This window comes from Phyllobates terribilis, unplaced genomic scaffold, assembly GCF_046119375.1.
Source record: "Phyllobates terribilis strain yellow unplaced genomic scaffold, ASM4611937v1 Scaffold_2__4_contigs__length_985480577, whole genome shotgun sequence".
NCBI classification, from domain to species: domain Eukaryota; kingdom Metazoa; phylum Chordata; class Amphibia; order Anura; family Dendrobatidae; genus Phyllobates; species Phyllobates terribilis.
In genome coordinates, this window is record NW_027362762.1 from 639,750,820 (window position 1) to 639,771,437 (window position 20,618).

Here is a 20,618-nt window from a genome sequence, read left to right on the forward strand (position 1 = left end):
ACGCAGCGTAATCGCCACCATTAACTTGCATTGGAACGTTTGGATTCCGCTTCACTACATGTGCACAAGCGGAATCCAAACGTTTCAATGTGCGGATGGTACCCAGGTCTGGAGGAGAGAAGACTCTCTCATCCAGACCTGGGTACCATAGAAACTTTAAAAAAAAGAATAAAATAAAACAATAAATATTATACTCGCCTTCCAACTCCTTCTCTGTGCTTGCCGGCAACTCGCGGTGGACTGTAGGACCTGCGCTGACGTCACAGTCAAGTGACGGCTGGTCCTAGTACAGTGTACCGCGATCTGCCGGCAGCCTGGAAGGAGCAAAGCAAGACTGCGGGGGCCATCGGAAGGTAAGTATACATTTTTTTTTTTTTATTTGTAACCATTCTTTACGGTCACACTATATAAATCCATGCCTTTTGCATGGATTTATATAGTGTGACCAAGTTGTCAAGCACTTTCCAAGTGATGCTAAAATTGCTTGGAAAGCGCTTGACAACCCGCATGCGGAAATGCATGTGAAGAACGCTTCACATCCGCATGTCCCTGGCAGGAAAAACGCATGTATAATCTGCATGCGTTTTTTTCTGCCAGGGAGATGCAGAAACGCTCAGGAAAAAATCCTGAGCATTTCTGCATTGTGGGCACATAGCCTGAGGGTATATGAAGGGCATAGAATTATGACCTACAAAAATTAGGAATAGAAAATGCTTGGTAAAAAAATATAATGGCATAACGAACTGGATAAAAGTGTTTTTTTTTTTTGTTTTAAATCAAATACAAACAAAAAAGGCAATTGCCAATTGAACTGAGATAGCAGCAGTTCACACTTGTACAAATAGGACAGTAAGAATGTGCATTAATTAGAGAATACTAATGATAGTCCCCAATCAACTATGTATGGTCAATGGTTCCTGGGTACAGGAGAATAGCAGCCTTAGTTGTCCAAAAATATATATAAAAATTCCACTTTGGTTTAATATGGGAAAAAAAAGATTAAGGGTTGAATCCTCATCATCCGGAGGATAGGAGTGGATCGTCATTGTTCCTTCGCATGTTAGAGTCCAGACGGTGCAGCGTGACACTTGAAGAGTTTGATTGGAAGCGATGGAACCAGGGCACACCGGCCAAGAGTGTCCCTGGTAACCACGCGGCTGAGTGATTCAGTGGCGTGTGTAACTTCAGTTCGATGGAGTACATTGCCCTGCGGTATCCAGTGGCCAAAACCTACACGTTTTGGGGAAATCACTGTATACCCTGGCAAAGGGGAACAGTGATTTACCTGAAATGCATAGGTTTTGGCCATTGGACATTGCAGGACTCCGTACTCCCTCGAACTGATTTCACACGCCGGAGCGCCCTGGTACCATGCGACTAGTTTCTCCATACAGGAGGTTTCTTGAAGCTGTCCTGACCAACAAAATCTTTTGTGCAAAGTGTTACATTTCAATAAGCGTGTTCACAATACTTTTTCCCTGTCATTTTGTAATTTTTCATTATTACACATAACTTACAGTAGCATGTAAAGGTTTTAGTACCCCTAGTCAAAATTACTGTTATTGTGAACCGTTAAAGTTGAAAAAAGGCCTAAAGTTAGATGAGACATTTCCTTTGTATTTTAGGTAATATGTGTGTATGTATAATAGTCATTTTTTACATTTTAAAAATTACAAAAAGGAAAATGTGCCAATGGAAACTTTTGGGCCCCCTTGGAGATTTGTGTTCTCAAGTAATTTTTGACCACGGTTTCAGACCTTAATTAGCCTGTTAGGGTTATCGCTTGTTCACTATCATCGTTGGGTAAGGCCAGGTGATCCACATTTCCCAGCTTTATAAAAAGCCAGCCTCCTCTAACCTTGTGCCAAAAACCAGCAGCCATGGGTTCTTCTAAGCACTCTGTAAATAAAAATGGTGGATGCCCATAAAGCAGGAGAAGGCTACAAGAAGATAGCAAAGCGTTTTCAAGTTGCCCTTTCCTCAGTTCGAAATGTAATTAAGAAATGGCAGTTAAGGAACAGTGGAGGGCAAGATAAGGTCTGAAAGACCAAGCAAAATTTTAGTGGGAACTGCTTGTAGGATTGCTAGAGAGGCAAATCAGGACCCTTGCTTGACTGCAAAAGACCTCCAGAAAGATTTACCAGACTCTCGAGTTGTAGTACGTTGTTCTACTGTTCAGAGATACCTCCACAAATATGGCCTTCATGGAAGAGTCACGAAAAGAAAACCTCTCCGGTGTCCTCACCATAATATTCAACATCAGAAGTATGCAGAATAACATCTAAACAAGCCTGATGCATTTTGGAAACGATTATCAAAGGTATGTGTGGAGAAAAAAGGGCACATAATTTCAAGAAAAGAACATCTCTCCCACCATTAAGCATGGGGGTGAATCAATCATCTTTTGGGGTTATGTTACAGTCAATGGCATGGGAAACATTTCACGGGTAGAGGGAAGAATGGATTTAGTTATATTTCAACAAATTCTTGATACAAACATAACCGCATCTGTAAAAAAGCTGAAGATGAAAAGAGGATGACTTCTACAGATAGCTAAGGATCTGAACATCATTGAAAATCTGTGGCTAGGCCTCAAAATAGCAGTGCATGCAAGACGACCCAGGAATCTCACAGAACTGGAAGAATTTTCCGAGGAAGAATGGATGAAGATGCCTCAGCAAAAATTAAGAGATTTTTTTTTTCTGGCTACAAAGTGTTTACAAGCTATGATACTTGCAACAGGGGGTGGTACTAGGTACTAACCATGCAGGGTGCCCAAACTTTTGCATCGGCCTATTTTTCCTTTTTCGTAATTTTTAAATGTAAAAGGTATGTGTGTAAAATAAAATAAAAAAAAAAGTGTTACTGACATCTGGTGAGAATTTCATGTCAATTGCAACTTATAGAAATATATTTAAATAAAAAATTAGTGACATGTTCAATACTTAGTCCTGGCCGAAAGTTTTTACTCCCTTGAAATTGTTCCAGAAAATTAGTATTTCTCCCAGAAAATTATTGCAATCACACATGTTTTGTTATACACGTTTATTACCTTTGTGTGTATTGGAACAACGCTAAAAAAAGGGGGAAAAAAAGCCAAATTGGACACAATTTTACACAACCCCAAAAATGGGCTGGATAAAATTGTTCGCACCTTTCCAAAATTTTGGATACTCAACTTTGTTTCAAGCATGTGATGCTTGTTCAAACTCACCTGTGGCAAGTAACAGGTGTGAGGAATTATAAGCAGTAATCCATAAATAAAGCTTAATAAATTTTGCTATTATAATTGTCCTGACCCACAAACTTTAAAGTTAATACTTTTTGTGCAGAAAATATTGTTTACTGCAAATAAACACTTTATTTGTGCTAGTTTTGTATTCATATTATTTAATTAGGGGAACACGTAATGAACAAAAGTGTTGTTGTTTTTTTTTTTTAAACAAAGCGCCACTAAAATAAATTTTTAATTTTGTTTTTCATTTAATTATGAAAGAAACTATGATTTGGACAAGCAGTAGCTTTATATTTTGTTTTCTTTTGTCTTAAAAAAAGGAACTGGCCATGTCCCCAAATTCTATTAACTTGCAGATATGGGGTTAATCTGCAGATTTAGTGTTCTGAAGCTGTGCAGCCGTCGCATTGAAAGCCTGGCTGCCAGCAGGAAATTAACTTTATTTTCCTGGCAGCCTCTGATTTTCAGCCATTGAGGTGCAGCCTTCGCGGCTTAAAGGGAATCTGTGACCAGGTTTTTGCCAAGTAATTTGAAGACCGCATGAGGCAGGGGTTGAAACACTGAATTCAATGATGTGTCACATGTCAGGCTTTGTGCTGTTGTATACTTACACTAGAGGTTTTATCACCTGGTGATTATCATTGCTCAGACTGCAGCAGCACGTGCATGCTTGTCCGACTCCACCACCTTCAGTTATAAGCAGCTCACTGTCTATGGACATTGTATACACAGTCGGGTGTGGGTGGAGGCTGCTTTCACAGCTCTGCTTCATTATAAAACGAAGAACGCTGATTGTGTCACGACTGCTGCACCCAATAAACAAAGTGATACATCTTTGGATTCAGGGTTTCATTGCCTACATCATGCTGCTCACACATGAGATTGCAAAAAACTGCTGACAGATTCCCTTTGTCACCGCTCAGTACATAGTGAGCAACGTCTGTAACCACTCTCCAGCGGCGCTGACTGATGGCTCGTCAGTGCCTACCCAGGTGTCAGTGCCGGGGCGTGGTTACAGCTGCTGCTCATTGTGTACTGAGCAGTGACTGAAAGCCCAAGGTTGCTGGGAGGAATAAAGTTCATTTCCTCCCATTAGCTGGGCTTTTAATACGGTAGCTGCTCAGGTTAATAGCGTTTTTTTGACATCACAGGATCCCTAATATAATCTTTTTATTTATTTTTTCTTTCTTTTTGTGTCTCTTTTCTTTGTAACTGGGGCTGGCATATTGGCGCACAATTACGTGATTGTTGTGATGGCAGAAAGCGGCTGTATGCATATCTTTTTCAGCTGTGTATACAGTACAGCTTTCAGGAAGACAGGGATTGTAATAAACTGTCTCTGCCTTCTGTATGGCTAGTCTAGGTGTCTGACAGCCTTCTGGCTCCCTGCTCCTTCTACTGCTCACTCAAATCAGGAGGTTTAAAAACATCCTTGCCTAGCTATATAGGGTTGTTTTTTTTTTATTTAGTCATATACTAAAGTATTGCCTAATAATAGTAAACTGGTATTTTATTCGGCAATAAACCTATGGCTTTTGTTAGGCCCCTGCCTGCCACAGTAACCCTGTGCCACCCACATTTAGGGGCTGCTGAAAGTGTCCCTCCTTTTGTCATACCACTTATATGCTGGGGTCACTAAAGGGGCTAAACGGAGAGAATTGGAATATCACATTAAGAGCTCTGCTGTAGGTCATTGACACAGGCACAGCATTTGGGTTAAATCCACGTGATCACGAGGACGCACAACAATCTTTAGTTGGCTTAATAGACTAATAAAAAATGTAGGCTGCACTCTCGTAGCCACGTGGACATGTCTGTTTCGTGCAGTCTCCATATATGGACATTTTCTGCACTGGAATTAGCCTGCAGTGCAAATTTTTTAATTCCTGTCAATTTGTGTCTCGGCTTTGTTGCAGATTTTCCCTATTCAGTTCATTGGGAAAGTCACGTTTCAGGACGGCAGCACAGCAAAATGAGCAATAGCTAAGTTTTGTTGAACAAAGTTAAAAATAACAGACTTTAAAGGACTTGTTTAAGACTTATTGGAGGAGTTATAACACCCTGCACCCCCATCAAGCAGCTGAAATCAGCGCCTGCATTATCCGCAACATAGGGAACATAGCAGCTTTAAATATTGCATAGTGATTGCTGCTGATTAGTGATGAGCCAGTATGTTTTGTTAACCCTTTCGCCAAGTATGCTCGGGCCGAGCACCGAGTATTTATAGCGTACTCCGTGATATGTTTGAATCACTCCCGTGTGCATGATTTGCGACTTTTTGACAGCTTTAATACATGTGAGGAATGTGTAAGAAGCAGACATTCCTCACATGTATTAAAGCTGTCAAACAGTCGCAAATCATGTTCACGGAGTGACAAAAACTTAACCCCCGAGCACGCTGTAAATACTCGGTGCTTGGCCGAGCATACTCGGCGAAAGGGTTAACAGAATATACTCGCTCATCACTACTGCTGATACTAAACTTTAATTGAATGGAAGATGTACAGCAGTGCTGAGATCAGCCACTGCTGACACTGATATCCGTTGAGCAGTGGTGGTGCTGAGTACTGGACCCCCACCACTTTTCATATTGATGACCTAAGGCCTGGAGACCCCACTGTACTTTCCTCCTTTCTGTTGTGGCAATGCTGTTCTGATCTTCTGATGGTCTCTGTGTACTCGGCCTCCAATGATGTGTTGCCACATGGGATTCCTGTAGCCAGTCAGAGGCAGGAAGTAGTCACATAAGATTATGTCCTCGTAGAAGGCCTAGATGTGCCAGAAAAGTGTATATTTTACATGATCATCTGTCAGAGAAATTTTCAGCAAAAGCTGCTTGATTTTCTGCTTTTGACTTCCCTACAGCTTTCCTGAATGTAATCTTTGTGAACGCATGTCTGTCTTCAGATGCATTTAATTCTGTTTTACTGTTTTGTATGTCTTTTTCTCTATGTAACAGGCCAGGAATTACATCCATTCGTTGCCGTACACGCCAAAGATGAATTTTGAAGATGTTTTTTTGGGAGCCAATCCTCAAGGTTTGTTAGAACTGTTAGAAGCTGTGATTGAATGGTATTGCATTTCTAGTTTATTAACCTGACGTTCTCTACGACTTCTAGAGATCACTCACTGCATTTTCCTTTCTACTCAGCTGTAGATCTACTTGAGAAAATGCTTGTTCTGGACACGGACAAGAGGATTACTGCAACGGAGGCTTTAGCCCACTCCTATTTTGCGCAGTACCACGACCCAGATGATGAACCCATAGCTGATCCTTATGACCAAAGCTTTGAGAGTCGTGAGCTTGACATTGAAGAATGGAAAAGTAAGAGTTTACAGAAGCGGGTTTAATGATATGAATTTGATTCCAATCATGGAATGCATTTAAAATCCATTTTCAATATTTATTAGTTGACAACTGTTGATTACTCTTCAGAATTTTTGCAAAATTCACATGGATGTCTTTAAAGGCTGATGTACACAACCTCATTGCTTGTACAGGTCTGCACATACCGTATCATTGTCTCTGATATTATGTACAGGTTTGCAGAGACTTTGCTGAAAAAAAAAAAAAAGAAAGCGTGCACATACTTATTAGTGCTGGGATATAGGATTTGTGAAAGAGACATTGACATGAACATGCTCCCTTCGTTGTGCTGTTGCAGCATAAAGACAATGGGCCACATTCATTAACATTAGTTTTCCACACGAATGAAGGAACCGCTGAAGTAAGAAGTACTGAATTCATTAACCAGCACCGCCACCAGAAAGGTTATTCCAGTCAGGCTGGGGTAGATTTGTAATGTAAATGTACGCCACTAAACTGGTGTAAATTTTGATGAATTTTCCTGCTCCAACATCGCCCACTTTGCCAGAGCTGGCGGAGACTCCCAAGTTGTGCAAAAGTTCTGCAACATTCCATGGTGTTTAATTGCAGATTTCTGGCTTAAACACCTTGATGAGTTAGGTCCTATGTGTGAACATTGCCAAATTATATTTCTGATATGAGGTGGATTAGGCTAATGGATGCTTTGCTTTCTATAATCCTGAAAACTTTTATAAAACCTCTTTATTGAATTAAAGATAACTTTGATCATTTCTATTTGTTAGACATTTTCCCAGATAATTATAGGAATTCAGAAATCCCCAAAATAGCAGTGTTTCTCCGGAGAAACAGAAAAACAGCATCTCCACAGATAAAAAGGAGTAATAGTTATTGGTCTGTATTCGGAATACATGAACAAGCAGTGAATGCAAGAGCAAAAGATCTTGTGCAGCGTGTCTCGATTGGTGATTATAGTTTCTAAGGACTTATTCTGACGTCCATTTTCCATGTATGAGTATTATCAATGTTTTTCACAGATAGAACTCATCCATTATAGTCTATGGGACTGTTGACCTGTCCGGGGCATTAAGTCAGTGGGAAGTCCAGGAATTGTTAATAAAAAGCTGCAGTGTAATTGGCAAATTTAACAGGACTTAAAGGGGTAGTGCTGATTTTTCACAAAAGTCTGCAGTCACTCTGAGACTACTGATTTGTGAGGATTCTCCAGTGAAGAGCAGTCGTGTGACCTCAAGTATGCAATATGCATACTCCCGGACACATTACGGCTAGATATGCAAGCTCTTGCTCAATAAAAGTGAATTGCACGACTAGTCGGAATGTGGCCTGGAGTATGCATGTCACATAACTGCTACCGGTACAGGAGAATCCTCACAGTGCTCACATAGAATGACTGCAGACTTACGTGATATACCTCGACGACCCTGTTAAAGTAAATTGGTTGCATTTTTGGCTATGCGCCAGAAAAGAGAATCTACTACTGCTATGCTTAGGCAGCTTAAAGCTGCTGACTAGTTTCATAAAACAATGATTTTATCAGCCAGAGATTATTCTGAGAAGACTAGTAATCCTGCTGCCAGATAGTCTAGATTATTCATGTTCTTTTTTTTAACCCTGCCCCCATAATTGATTGACAGCTTTCTTTGTACACTTTACATTGATCAGAAACCTGCCAATCAGTGGTGTGGCGGGGTTATACACAGCTTAGCATTCAGACAACTGGTAGATCTGCAGCAGAGAAAACTAGGATTTTATCAAAATTAAAGTAGAGGCAAAGAGCAGCTTAACTCCGGCGGTTTGTCTCAGCAAAAGATCCCTGAGAAGCGGGGCTCATTGCTGTGGATGTCACTTTTGGTAAGGGGAACCACTGCCTGGTATGGTACAGCGTATCCCCAAGAGGCAGAAAAATAGTACGGCATCTCCGGGGAGGGGAGCATGACCTGGCGTGGCTCAATGTTTCCCCGTGGAAGGAATATCTCAGATGGAAATCTGGAGAGTATTCACGGCCTGGCATGGCGTTGTGCTCCCCGCAGCCCTCTATGAGAAGCTGGGACAGGAAGAGAAGAAAGACCTGAACAGAAAGTGGAGAGATCACTTCCGGGGTCCAGTTGACGTCATTTCGACGGGAAGAGTATAAATTCAAATCCTCAAGGCAAAACCATCTTAGCTGGAGGAATATTCTAACATGGATGACAGCAACCAGCCAGGAGAGCCTACGGAAGAAGGAGCACTGCTAGCTTTGGTAGTTCCCGCGTCAGATGGGGGTGAGAACAAGGGGTACAGATTATCCTCCTCTTTTGACGATTGCGGGGGTCAGCCTTGCTTCCCCACGGAAGATACAGCTCAACTGGTGAAAACAGTGAGAGCAAAAATGAGAGTATAAGAGCTAAAAGACCAAAATCCATGCAGAGGACATAATGTTTGGGGACCTAGAAGTTCATAATCATAAATGTTTTCCTGTCCACAAAAACAAAGCCTTTCTGATTAATAAAGAATGCTAAGAGCCATATAAAAAACTTTTATCCCAAGAGAAATTAAAACAAAATATATTTTTGAGCTGGAGGTCTCAGAGATCTGGGATAAGGTCCCTAAAATAGATGTTGCGGTTAAAGTATCCCATAATAATGCACTCCCCTTTGATGCAGGTCTGTTTAAGGAAAGGTTTCTAAGGGAAAAAAAAGCCTGGGAATCAGGGACGGCCACCTTTAAGCCCAACATAGCTGCCACTTGAACAGCACGATCTCTTAGTGTGTGGTTTAATCGACTATAATCCTAGATCAGGAACAAGAGTCTGAGGGACAAATTGCTTGCAAGCCTCCCAACTATCGCAAAGGCAGCAGATTTCCTGGCAACACATCTGCAGACACAGGCTTATGGCTCTCACATGCTCATTTTCAAACTCAGCCAGAATGTTTTTTTGGCTTGAGAACTGAACAGGGGATTTCATTGTAAAGCCAGACTCTTTGGTATCCTATGTGAGGGTGAGTTCCTCTTCGGTTGAGCCCTGGACGAAATCTTGGACAAGGCTACAGACTCAAAAAAGAGGTTCCGCCTCACCATTTTGTAGTTCAAAAAACCCTATTGATCATCGAAAAAGAACAGACAAGTAATTTCCCCGAGACAAAAGGACTCTAAATGGAAAGGTTCCAGGAACAAAGGAAAGAACTCCCTAGGGTTTGGTTTTTCAAGGCTCCCCGAGAGATCAGGGATTCAATGATGCCAGAACCCAGGTAGGTGGAAAACTAAAAGTATTTCTTCCTGCCTAGGAGAAGCTATCTTTAAGTCGTTGGGTCTTGGACACCTTAGGCAAAGGATTAAAACTAGATTTTGGTACCCTTCCTCCAGAAAACAAAACATGAAGTTCAGTTAAAAATCCATTTTATTAGAAAAAATGCTGTCTTACTCATGGTTACCTGCTAGTGCTAAAACAAGGGTTTATTTTAAAGGAAATACAGAAATGTCACGTGGTAAAACAGACAAATGAAAACGGAGCATATATTAAGTGTACAAAATACACCTGATGTATATTAGCAGAGAAACCATCCATATATAGTAGTCATAAATAGCAAACATGAATAGAATGACACCATTATACTGTAGTATTAGATCCTGTCTAGCATTCAGACCCCATGGTATCCTATCCAGACCCACAACAGCACCCTTTATTTTCCCTCCCTTCTTACTCTTCCTTTTTGTTCTGTGGTGGTGTGTTGCACATTTGACTCACAGGGTGTCGCAAAAAAAAGGGGGGTGGGAAATAGATATGTATAGACATAATATAAAAATATATAAAATATTATTGCTAGACATGTATATATTTATGTCAAGCTAAATGGAGTACCTCACATGCTCTGTAAATCACTAAAGCGTCTTATAAAGCTGTAGGTTTCCTGTCCTTTGAGGCAGACCCTCTTTCCATGGTGCTGTCGTGGGTCTGGAAAATCCAATTGCCAGTAAATTATAATTTACAGTCATTAAATATGTGGTGGATTTTATTCTTATGTGGTGATGTTTTTATTGATATCATTTTGGGTAGATGCATAATTTTGATCTCTTCCTATTGCAATTTTTGCAATGTTTTGGCAACCAATAAAAAACAGTTCTTGCCCTGGCAATTGGATTCCTTTTTTCGTCTTTACAGCATTTAATGATCAAGTTAATTTTATTTTTCAATAGCCTGTACTTTTAAGGACATGGCAATACAACATACAGTACAGACCAAAAGTTTGGACACACCTTCTCATTTAAAGATTTTTCTGTATTTTCCTGACTATGAAAATTGTACATTCACACTGAAGGCATCAAAACTATGAATTAACACGTGGAATTATATACTTAACAAAAAAGTGTGCAACAACTGAAAATATGTCTTAAATTCTAGGTTCTTCAAAGTAGCCATCTTTTGCTTTGATGACTGCTTTGCACACTCTTGGCATTCTCTTGATGAGCTTCAAGAGGTAGTCACCGGAAATGGTTTTCACTTCACAGGTGTGCCCTGTTGGGTTTAATAAGTGGGATTTCTTGCCTTATAAATGGGTTTGGGACCATCAGTTGTGTTGTGCAGAAGTCAGGTGGATACACAGCTGATAGTTCTACTGAATAGACTGTTAGCTGGTTTTTTCTTGCCATCATACAAATTCTAAGTAAAGAAAAACGAGTGGCCATCATTACTTTAAGAAATTAATGTCAGTCAGCCCGAAAAATTGGGCAAACTTTGAAAGTGTCCCCAAGTGCAGTTGCAAAAACCATTAAGCGCTACAAAGAAATTGGCTCACATGAGGACCACCCCAGGAAAGGAAGAACAAGAGTCACCTCTGCTTCTGAGGATAAGTTTATCCAAGTCACCAGCCTCAGTAATCACAGGTTAACAGCAGCTCAGATTAGAGACCAGGTCAATGCCACACAGAGTTCTAGCAGCAGACACATCTCTACAACAACTGTTAAGAGGAGACTCTGTGCAGCAGGCCTTCATGGTAAAATAGCTGCTAGGAAACCACTGCTAAGGACAGGCAACAAGCAGAAGACTTGTTTGGGCTAAAGAACACAAGGAATGGACATTAGACCAGTGGAAATCTGTGCTTTGGTCTAATGAGTCCAAATTTGAGATCTTTGGTTCCAACCACCGTGTCTTTGTGCGACGCAGAAAAGGTGAACGGATGGACTCTACATGCCTGGTTCCCACCGTGAAGCATGCAGGAGGTGGTGTGATGGTGTGGAGGTGCTTTTGCTGTGACACTGTTGGGGATTTATTCAAAATTGAAGGCATACTGAACCAGAATGGCTACCACAGCATCTTGCAGCGGCATGCTATTCCACCCGGTTTGCGTTTAGTTGGACCATCATTTATTTTTCAACAGGACAATGACCCCAAACACACCTCCAGGCTGTGTAAGGGCTATTTGACCAAGAAGAAGAGTGATGGGGTGCTACGCCAGATGACCTGGCCTCCACAGTCACCAGACCTGAACCCAATCGAGATGGTTTGTGGTGAGCTGGACCGCAGAGTGAAGGCAAAGGGGCCAACAAGTGCTAAGCATCTCTGGGAATTCCTTCAAGATTGTGGGAAGACCATTTCCGGTGACTACCTCTTGAAGCTCATCAAGAGAATGCCAAGAGTGTGCAAAGCAGTCATCAAAGCAAAAGGTGGCTACTTTGAAGAACCTAGAATATATGATATATTTTCAGTTCTTTCACACTTTTTTGTTAAGTATATAATTCCACATGTGTTAATTCATAGTTTTGATGCCTTCAGTGTGAATGTACAATTTTCATAGTCATGAAAATACAGAAAAATCTTTAAATGAGAAGGTGTGTCCAAACTTTTGGTCTGTACTGTATGTGCAATTGATCATGCGATAGACTTGTTAATGATATGCAAATATAGAAACTACACTTTTAAAATATCTCTATAGCATGCCATACACAGAAATATAAGCACTTGCGTGCCTTTACATGTTATCAGTTAAGTTAATAATGGTTGTCTGAGGAATGTTCTGCTATGCTGAATGCACTTGAGCACTCAGTGGTCAAGGTCAACTACTGGCAGCTCTCTTAACAATTGCCAACCAATGACGTCCCAAATGTGCTTGATCGGAGACTTTCCAGAGATTCTGCAGCCATGGTAGTATGTTTAGGCCAACAGGATTCTTACAGTTGCATTAGCGGTATGCAACATGGCTTTGTTGTGTTTTGGGACACTTTGGAGAAGAGGCCATACCACTGGTTCCACCACCAGATCAATCATCACTATCTTAGTTCTGGAAAATCCCTTCAAGTTCAGTGCTAGTTTTTGCATATTACAATTTTCCAAAAGATTTGTGAATCATAAACTTGAGTGGCTATTAATGATTCTTGATTACTTAGTGTCGTCTTATGTTTCCATACACAGGTTTAACCTACGAAGAAGTACTTTGCTTTGTACCGCCTCCACTAGACTCTGATGAAATGGAATCTTGAAAAAACTGTTCCCAAGGTGTTTGCCGCTGTGAAGATGATGATGGATGCCTTTTTAAGCTCCCATCTATTATACAAAGTGCCTATCAGATTGTGGATCGGAGTGATTTGCATATATACATCTCTATTCCTATTTCTCTTTACTGGGGAGAGTTAGTTAAATAGATTCTAACTACTGCTGCATGAGCCCCCAGTTACCTCTCACTTACACAAGTATAGTACGCCAGCCTCTGCAGGAAGGTCTGTACCACCATGCAGAAGGTACACTTATAAAGTGTTGGGACTTCCTTTATGTCTTATCATTTGTGGTTTATGTGCTGGAAGAAAAAAGGAAATGGGCCTTATATGGGATTACTTGTGTTTGTGAAGGATTGCTGATTTTAATGGATGGTAGTGTGGATATTTTTCACCTCGCATAATTATTTTACTATGTGAAATTATATATATATATATATATATATATATATATATATATATATATATATCTATCTTAAATACACATTTATATATTGTTATCCCTAATCAACTACAAATTGGTTTCTTTGCAGAAGAGGGATCTCAAGGTATCCAGCAATGGTAAACAATACTATATTAGCTGCTTATCTGGAAGCCTAAATTCTGCTTTAACCCTTTCTGTACAAATCCATTTTTGACCTAGCGTTTTTTAATGTAGTCATTGTGGTTGTCCACATTGTAAATGAATGCCAAAATTACTGTTAAAGGGCCAACAAAGTGGTCCGGCTGCGTCTCCATGAGTCAGTGCCCTATTTATTATCTTATTGCACAGCTTAGCTCTAGCTAAGTATAAAATAATCAATGACTGCTGCAATATGTTCCAAAATGCAATTTATTCCAATATAAAGTATGATTTTGTAACTAGACTGCAGAACCCTGGCAGGTCTATTTACATGCACTTAATTGTACTATTCATAGAATGTTCAGAAACTCTTAATTACTTTAAAAAGGTATTTCTCTGCTGGCAAGTCAGAAAATATACTTTGTTATTGTTAGTGGGTTGGTGTTTTTTTTCAACATTTTACCTGATGGGAAAGCAGTCGGTCTGGAATCTTGTGCACTATTTTGCAAAAATATTTAAAATCTCTAAGGTCCTGCTAGCTTTTACACAAGTTTTTAGAACAGCTCGGCCTTCATCACAAACCAAAGCAAACCGGTATTTTAACTCCTTAGCGGCATATGATGTACTATGTCTGTCATATATGTCATCTCCCTCGATCTGATGTGGGCTCACTCACATCTTCCCCATGCAGTTGATGGCAGAATTATTCAGCCATCATCTGCCTCTATCAGTTGGGGGTGGAGAGGAGGAGGTAACTTGTTGAATGCTGCTTTGACAGCTCATCGGGGGGGGCACGGTTCTAACTGCTCTTCAGCGCTCCCACAACAGGACCGCAGGGCGATGACACAGTATTCTGCAGAAGACTCCTGTGCCTGTCATCACGGTACTCCTGTGAAAGCCATCCCGTGGCTGGGCCATTCATAGGAGATTGTGATTTTCGTTATACACAGCAGTACTGTAGCACTCCTGTGTATAGTATAAGCAATCAGATGATCTCAGGTTCCCTAAGGGGACCAACAAATGTGAAAAAAAAATGTTTTGAGAAATAAAAAAAAATATATAAAAGTTCAAATCACCCCCCAGCCCTCCTTTTAAAAAATCAAACTTAATAACAGTTGATCAAAACATTGTAGCCACAGTAAAATAATATCAATAAAAATATTGGCTCTGTGCCCAAAAAAAACAAGCTCCATATCCCAAAAATTGAAAATGTTACAGCTCTTGGAAAATGGTGTAACAAGCGAAATATTTTTTCTTTACAAATATCTAGATTTTTTTTTTCACCACTTAAAACTAAAACTATACGTTTGGTATCACTGTAATCACACTGACCTGGGAAATGTTATTGCCAGGTCACTTGTATGGTCAAACAATTGGTAAATGGCACTTTTTTTTTTTTTGGCCATTTCGCCACATTTGGAATTTTTTTCCTGCTATCCAGTACATGACATGGTAAAATGGATGGTATAATTCAAAAGTACAACTTATCCCAGACAAAAATAAGCCCTCACACCGTTAGGTCGATGGAAATATAAAAAGTTATAGCTCTTGGAATAAGGGGAAGAAAAAACGAAAGCGCAAAAATTAAAAATCACCCTGTCCTTAAGGGGTTAAAGGCCTAGTAGTGTGCTGCTGATAAAGAAGCACTCCAGTAACTTATTTCCATTGGCTAAACTTGTGTAAAAAGTGTAGTGGAAGTGTGTACAATACTCTCTGATCGCCATTTTCTCTAGTGTCCAACGCCACTCCAGTTCTCTACTGACTCTCAGGATCGCATTGAGCTTTAGGCTGTGCGCCCACGATGCGTTTTTTAAGAGTTTCTGCAGCGGCAAAAACGCTGCAGAAACGCTTAAACGCATTGTAGAAGGCCTGCCATGTTCCCCAATGATGATCCGCATGTGCTGTGCACATGTTGTGGAAATTTCCGCTGCGGATTATCATTGCGGAAAAAAACGCAGCACTACCAATTATTTTGCGGAAGTGCTGCGTTTTCGTCGCCATTGACTTGCATTAGAACGCATGGATTACTCATCACTGTATATGTAGATGTGCATTCCATGCGTTCAATGTGCGGATGGTACCCAGGTCTAGAGGAGAGGGGAGACTCCTCTGGACCCGGGTACCATAAAAAAACTGTTTAAAAAAAAAAATAAATAAATAAAATAAAAAATAAATATATACTTGCCTTCTGGCAGCCCCTGATGCGCTCCTCCTCTCATGCTGGCAGTTCACGATGGACTGAAGGACCTGCGCTGACGGTCATAGTCATGTGACGGGTCACTCGACGCTGACGTCGGCAGGTCTTTCAGTGTAACGCGAACTGCCGGCAGCCAAGACGGTGAAGCAAGACACCGGGGGCCATCGGAGGGTAAGTATAGATTTATTTTTTATTTTTAACCACTCTCTCGGGTCACACTATATAAATCCTTGCCGGCTGCATGGATTTATATAGTGTGACCAAGTTGTCAAGCACTTTCCAAGTGATGCTAAAATCGCTTGGAAAGCGCTTGATAACCCGCATGTGGAAATGCAAGTGAAGAACGCTTCACATCCACATGTCCCTGGCAGGAAAAACGCATGTACAATCCGCATGTACAATTCGCATGTACAATCCGCATGTACAATTCGCATGCATTTTTTCTGCCAGGGAGATGCAGAAACGCTCAGGGAAAATCCGGAGCATTTCTGCATCGAGGGCACATAGCCTTATGTATGAGGTAGAAGTCTCTTTTACAATGCAAGTCTATGGAGCCTCTTTCTGAGAACGAGGCTTCGTAGACTAAGATTACATGTGCATGATCAGGAATTGCTTGCAGAAATTTCTGCAGTGTTTCTGCCTGGTTCTGTACCTCTTGGCTTCAAAAACACTGGAAATTCCTTGTGTTTTTGATGCGGTTATTTTTGCATTGACATGCATTTTTTGTGCATGTAAATTTACATGCGTTTCCAATGCATTGTATAGGAAAAACGCAGGCAAATCTGCACAAAAAATGGACATGCTGCTTCTTTTTCCCCACATGAAATCTTGTCAGGAAAATTCCTGATCATATGCACAGATCTTCCAAAGAAATTAGAAAATGGTAGGATAAGGTTTGCAATGCGTTTTTGGGGGCAAAAACGCACCGTATGCACATAGCCTTACATTGTTAAACCGACTTCCAGCACACACACAGAGCCTAGTGTGAGCCGGAGAGTCAGAGGAGCGGTCACGTGACCTAAAAGAAAACTGAAATGGCGCTGGAAACCGGGGAAGACTGCAATCGGTGAGTATATAGCACACTTACACTACATATTTACGCAGCTTTTAAAAAATGCTTCTTTAACATGATCTCCCTCAATAAAAAAAAAAAAGTTTAGGGTTGTTTCACAAATGGTACAGCTACATTTTAGCATGCATATTATTATTGTAACACTGGAACATCACAGATCTACCAAACAGAACTTAGGTGACATTAATGAATGCGAGTGTAGTTCTGGAGAACCAGCAGTGTCAGGGGATCTCGTTCTGTAATGAACACTGCGGCATATAAGACACTGGTGGGAATACCTGTCTGATGGCGATGACCACATGCAAACATGTTACAGTTCTTTGAAACAGACTTGTAGTTGTAGATTTTACTGTGATTGCAGTTAAGACATTGAGAGGCTACATCCCTTGATAATCACTCTCATTGAATTTTTGTTCATCTACTGGGCATAGAGAGGATCACAGAGCGCTCAATTCTAAGATGCTTAATGCATCCCAAAAATACAATGAAGATATAGGATTGGAAAAATTGGATTTATGACTTTATTCCTGCCTGGATGCAGGAATGTTTTATCCCTGTAACATTTTACTAGAAAAAGGTAACTTGTTTTCCAGCAGTTATGGCAGTATTCTACCAAATATCATACTTCATAGGGGAACCTCTTGCATTTTGGGTTAATTTTTTGAAGTATTAAATCTTATGGTACTGTTCTTTTACCAGTATAAACAAATACGTATTTCTTCTTCTGAACTTTTGCTTTTTACTCACTTTTTTTTGAGGTTCAACAATATTGTTTGTCTCTCTTTCCCCAAAAACTGGGATAGAGCTGTTTACAATAAATAGAACTGCTGCACTTAGTGACATGAGCTGTACAGAAATGAACTTACATTTTGCTATTTTCTTGGTCTCCTCTGTGATGGATTTGCCATAAATAAGCACTGGTCAAATAAATATTATTTTTAAAATGTGTACTTTTCTGTTTGTCCTGTGTTCATTAATACTCACAATATAAACCCCAGAAACAGTGACTCCAGAATGGTATAGCAGTGCAGCAAACATCAGAGTTGCAAAATTTGGGAACTTCCAAGGTCAAATAGATTTTAGCTCTAAAATTACAACTGCCCCTTACATTGTCATATTCTATGACCATCAATGTAATTAGAAAACATTGTAATTTTCACTATACAGAACATTAAGGAGACTAGGAAATTGGTCCAAAAGGTTACCCTTCAGTAATAAAGAATGGAGGTTTTCAGAAAAACACAGGCAGAAAGCTGCCCATCAGTGGTGGGGGCAGGGTTACACAGAGCAGGGGGATTACACGTCAGCAGACAACCAGTCATCTAGTGATAATCTCCTGCTGATAAAACACTGATTTTATTTAAACTGCAAGCAGCCTAGAAGGTGATATATCAGTGGAAATGGAGTCTCTGTCGCTACATCATACTGCTCTCAGGTTATATAGCAAAAACTTGCCTACAGATTCCATTTAAGGACCGGGACTTATCTGACCTTATTGAACAAGCCATATTTTTTCATTGTCCAATTCCAGGAGCCATAGTTTTATTATTTTTTTTGGCTATAGCTGTATGAGCTTGTTTGTTTGGAGCTCTGGTCACATCATTTTAGGGTACATATGACTTAAAGGGGTTTTCTTATTGTTGAAAAACCCTTTTCCAGAAAGTTTGTTTTAAAAAAAAAAAAAATAAACTCTGCTTATTTGCCCTACACATGTACAGAGCTGATATATTGACAGCGCTGCAGTCAATTAGTGAGTTCAGTGGCTCCGCCGATGTCAATGGCACGAGCCACGGAGATCGACTGAGCTCACTGATTTGGCTGATGCATTGTTGAAGTGATGTCCACACTGCAGGTAGTTTATGGAGTATCATTTAATACTTTAAAATGCATTAACTCTCTATGGGGAGAAGTATAAAAAAAACTGATACGATTCATTATTTTTTTTTTTTACATTTTTTTTTTATACCTATACATATAAAACAGACATTCCATTGGAATTTTGTGAGCTAATCTGTCAAGCAGATCAGGTTATGTTGCCCTGGTGGAATATTTAGAGCTGAAAATTTTAAGGAAGAAAAGAGGAAAACAGTACTTAATAAAATTGTGCTGCTCAAGCACCAGTGCTGCTGAAGTTTTGAATGAGACAATTCATTTTACCATTTAATATACTGGAAAACGGGAAGATAATTACAAAAAAAGAAAAGATTCCACAATAGTTTTTTGGGTTTTGTGTTTATGGCGTTCGTTGTACAGTAAAAATGACCTGGCAATATGATTCCCCACATCTGTACAATTAAGACTATACTAAACTTTCAGAGTTTTTTTTTTTTTTAAGTTTTTGTTTATTCTTAAGCAGTGAAAAAAAAAAATTGAAATTAGTTTTAAAATAAAAATTCCTTGTATTGCCGTTTTCCAGGACCTGTTATAATTTTTGCGTGAATAGACCTATGTGACAGCTTGTTTTTTGCTTGCTGAGCTTTTTTTTTCTTTTAAATACATACAATTTTGGGGTACATAAAATGTTTTGATCACTTAGTTCCTTGTTTTGGGGGGGTTGGGGCAACTGAAAAGCCCAAATTTCATTATTTTTCTGTTTACCTCGTTAATTTTATGTTTTAATATATCGGACTTTGATAGATGCAGCGATACCGCATATGTTTTTTTTCTTTTATTAGGGTAAAAGGTGGTTGGTTTAATTTTTTTCTTTTTTAATTATATTTTTAAAAACTTTTTTTGTGGGGGGTGGGGGATTCCTCTGGACATATGATTTGACATTCCTTTCCTATGATGTTGAAGAAGCACTCCTCTCATCAAAGTTTTTATACTCAACATATTACAATCATCATATAGCACTGTGTACTTACAAATGCTCATCATGCCTTTCTACCCAGCTAATTCTTCTCTATTCTCTGCTCTATGTAGAAACAGGAAGTCTCTTGTCCCTGATTTATCATTCCCCTTTTCACCTCATGACTCAGCTGCTCCCCACCCCCCTGCCAGGGACTTTTGCAGTGGCTTCATACAGGGAAAATTTATCTCCTGTATTTACATCTAACTATTCAGCTAGTTTTTAATCATGTGATATGATAGACCTAATGAAAAAGAATAATTTACTGGGTAGAAAGGCAAAATAAGCAATTGTAAGTACACAATGCTATATAATATGATTGCAATATATTAAGAGGATAAAAATATTGATGGAAGGAGGAGTGCTTCTTTACATTATATTCATGAATTTCACATGATTTGGCATTCAATGCAGTCGACTATCATCTTGTGACGTACAGCACATAATAATCAAGTTTTCTAAGGAAATAGTCAGAGGTTGTTTCAAACATCTGTGAGAACCAACTACCGATCTTCTGTGGATGTAGGCTTGCACAAAGCCTTCTGTCTTTCAATGTAATCCTATAAAGACTTGATTTTTGAGATCAGGGCTCTGTAGGGGCCATATCATCCCTTCCAAGACTCCTTTTACTTTATATTGAAGATACAGCCAATGTAATTAGGAACTATGTTTGGGGTCGTTGTCCTGCTACGGATTAAATTTGAAGTCAGATGCCTGGCTGATGGTGTTGCATGATGGATAGTTATCTGCCTGTTTCTCTACTTTCAGGACTTCATTAATCTTGGCTAAAGCCACAATTCCGTTAGCTGAAATTCGGCCCCAAACTTGCAAGGAATTTCCACGATGCTTGCTGACAATCACTCTTTTACTGCTTTCTGGAACTTTAGCAATGA

General features: G+C 39.8%; 1 protein-coding gene across 2 annotated transcripts in view; it reads left to right on the forward strand.

Moving 5' to 3' along the window:
• The window catches only part of LOC141222122 (mitogen-activated protein kinase 14), a 75,264-nt gene extending 56,422 nt beyond the window's left edge, over positions 1–18,842 (forward strand). For both annotated transcript variants that reach the window (XM_073666621.1, XM_073666623.1), the window contains exons 10-12: positions 6,195–6,273; positions 6,387–6,560; positions 12,967–18,842. In XM_073666621.1, the coding sequence (XP_073522722.1) occupies positions 6,195–6,273; positions 6,387–6,560; positions 12,967–13,034 (321 nt within the window). In that variant the 3' untranslated portion in view covers positions 13,035–18,842. The remainder of the gene's footprint in view (positions 1–6,194; positions 6,274–6,386; positions 6,561–12,966) is intronic.
• Positions 18,843–20,618: the final 1,776 nt, after the last annotated feature.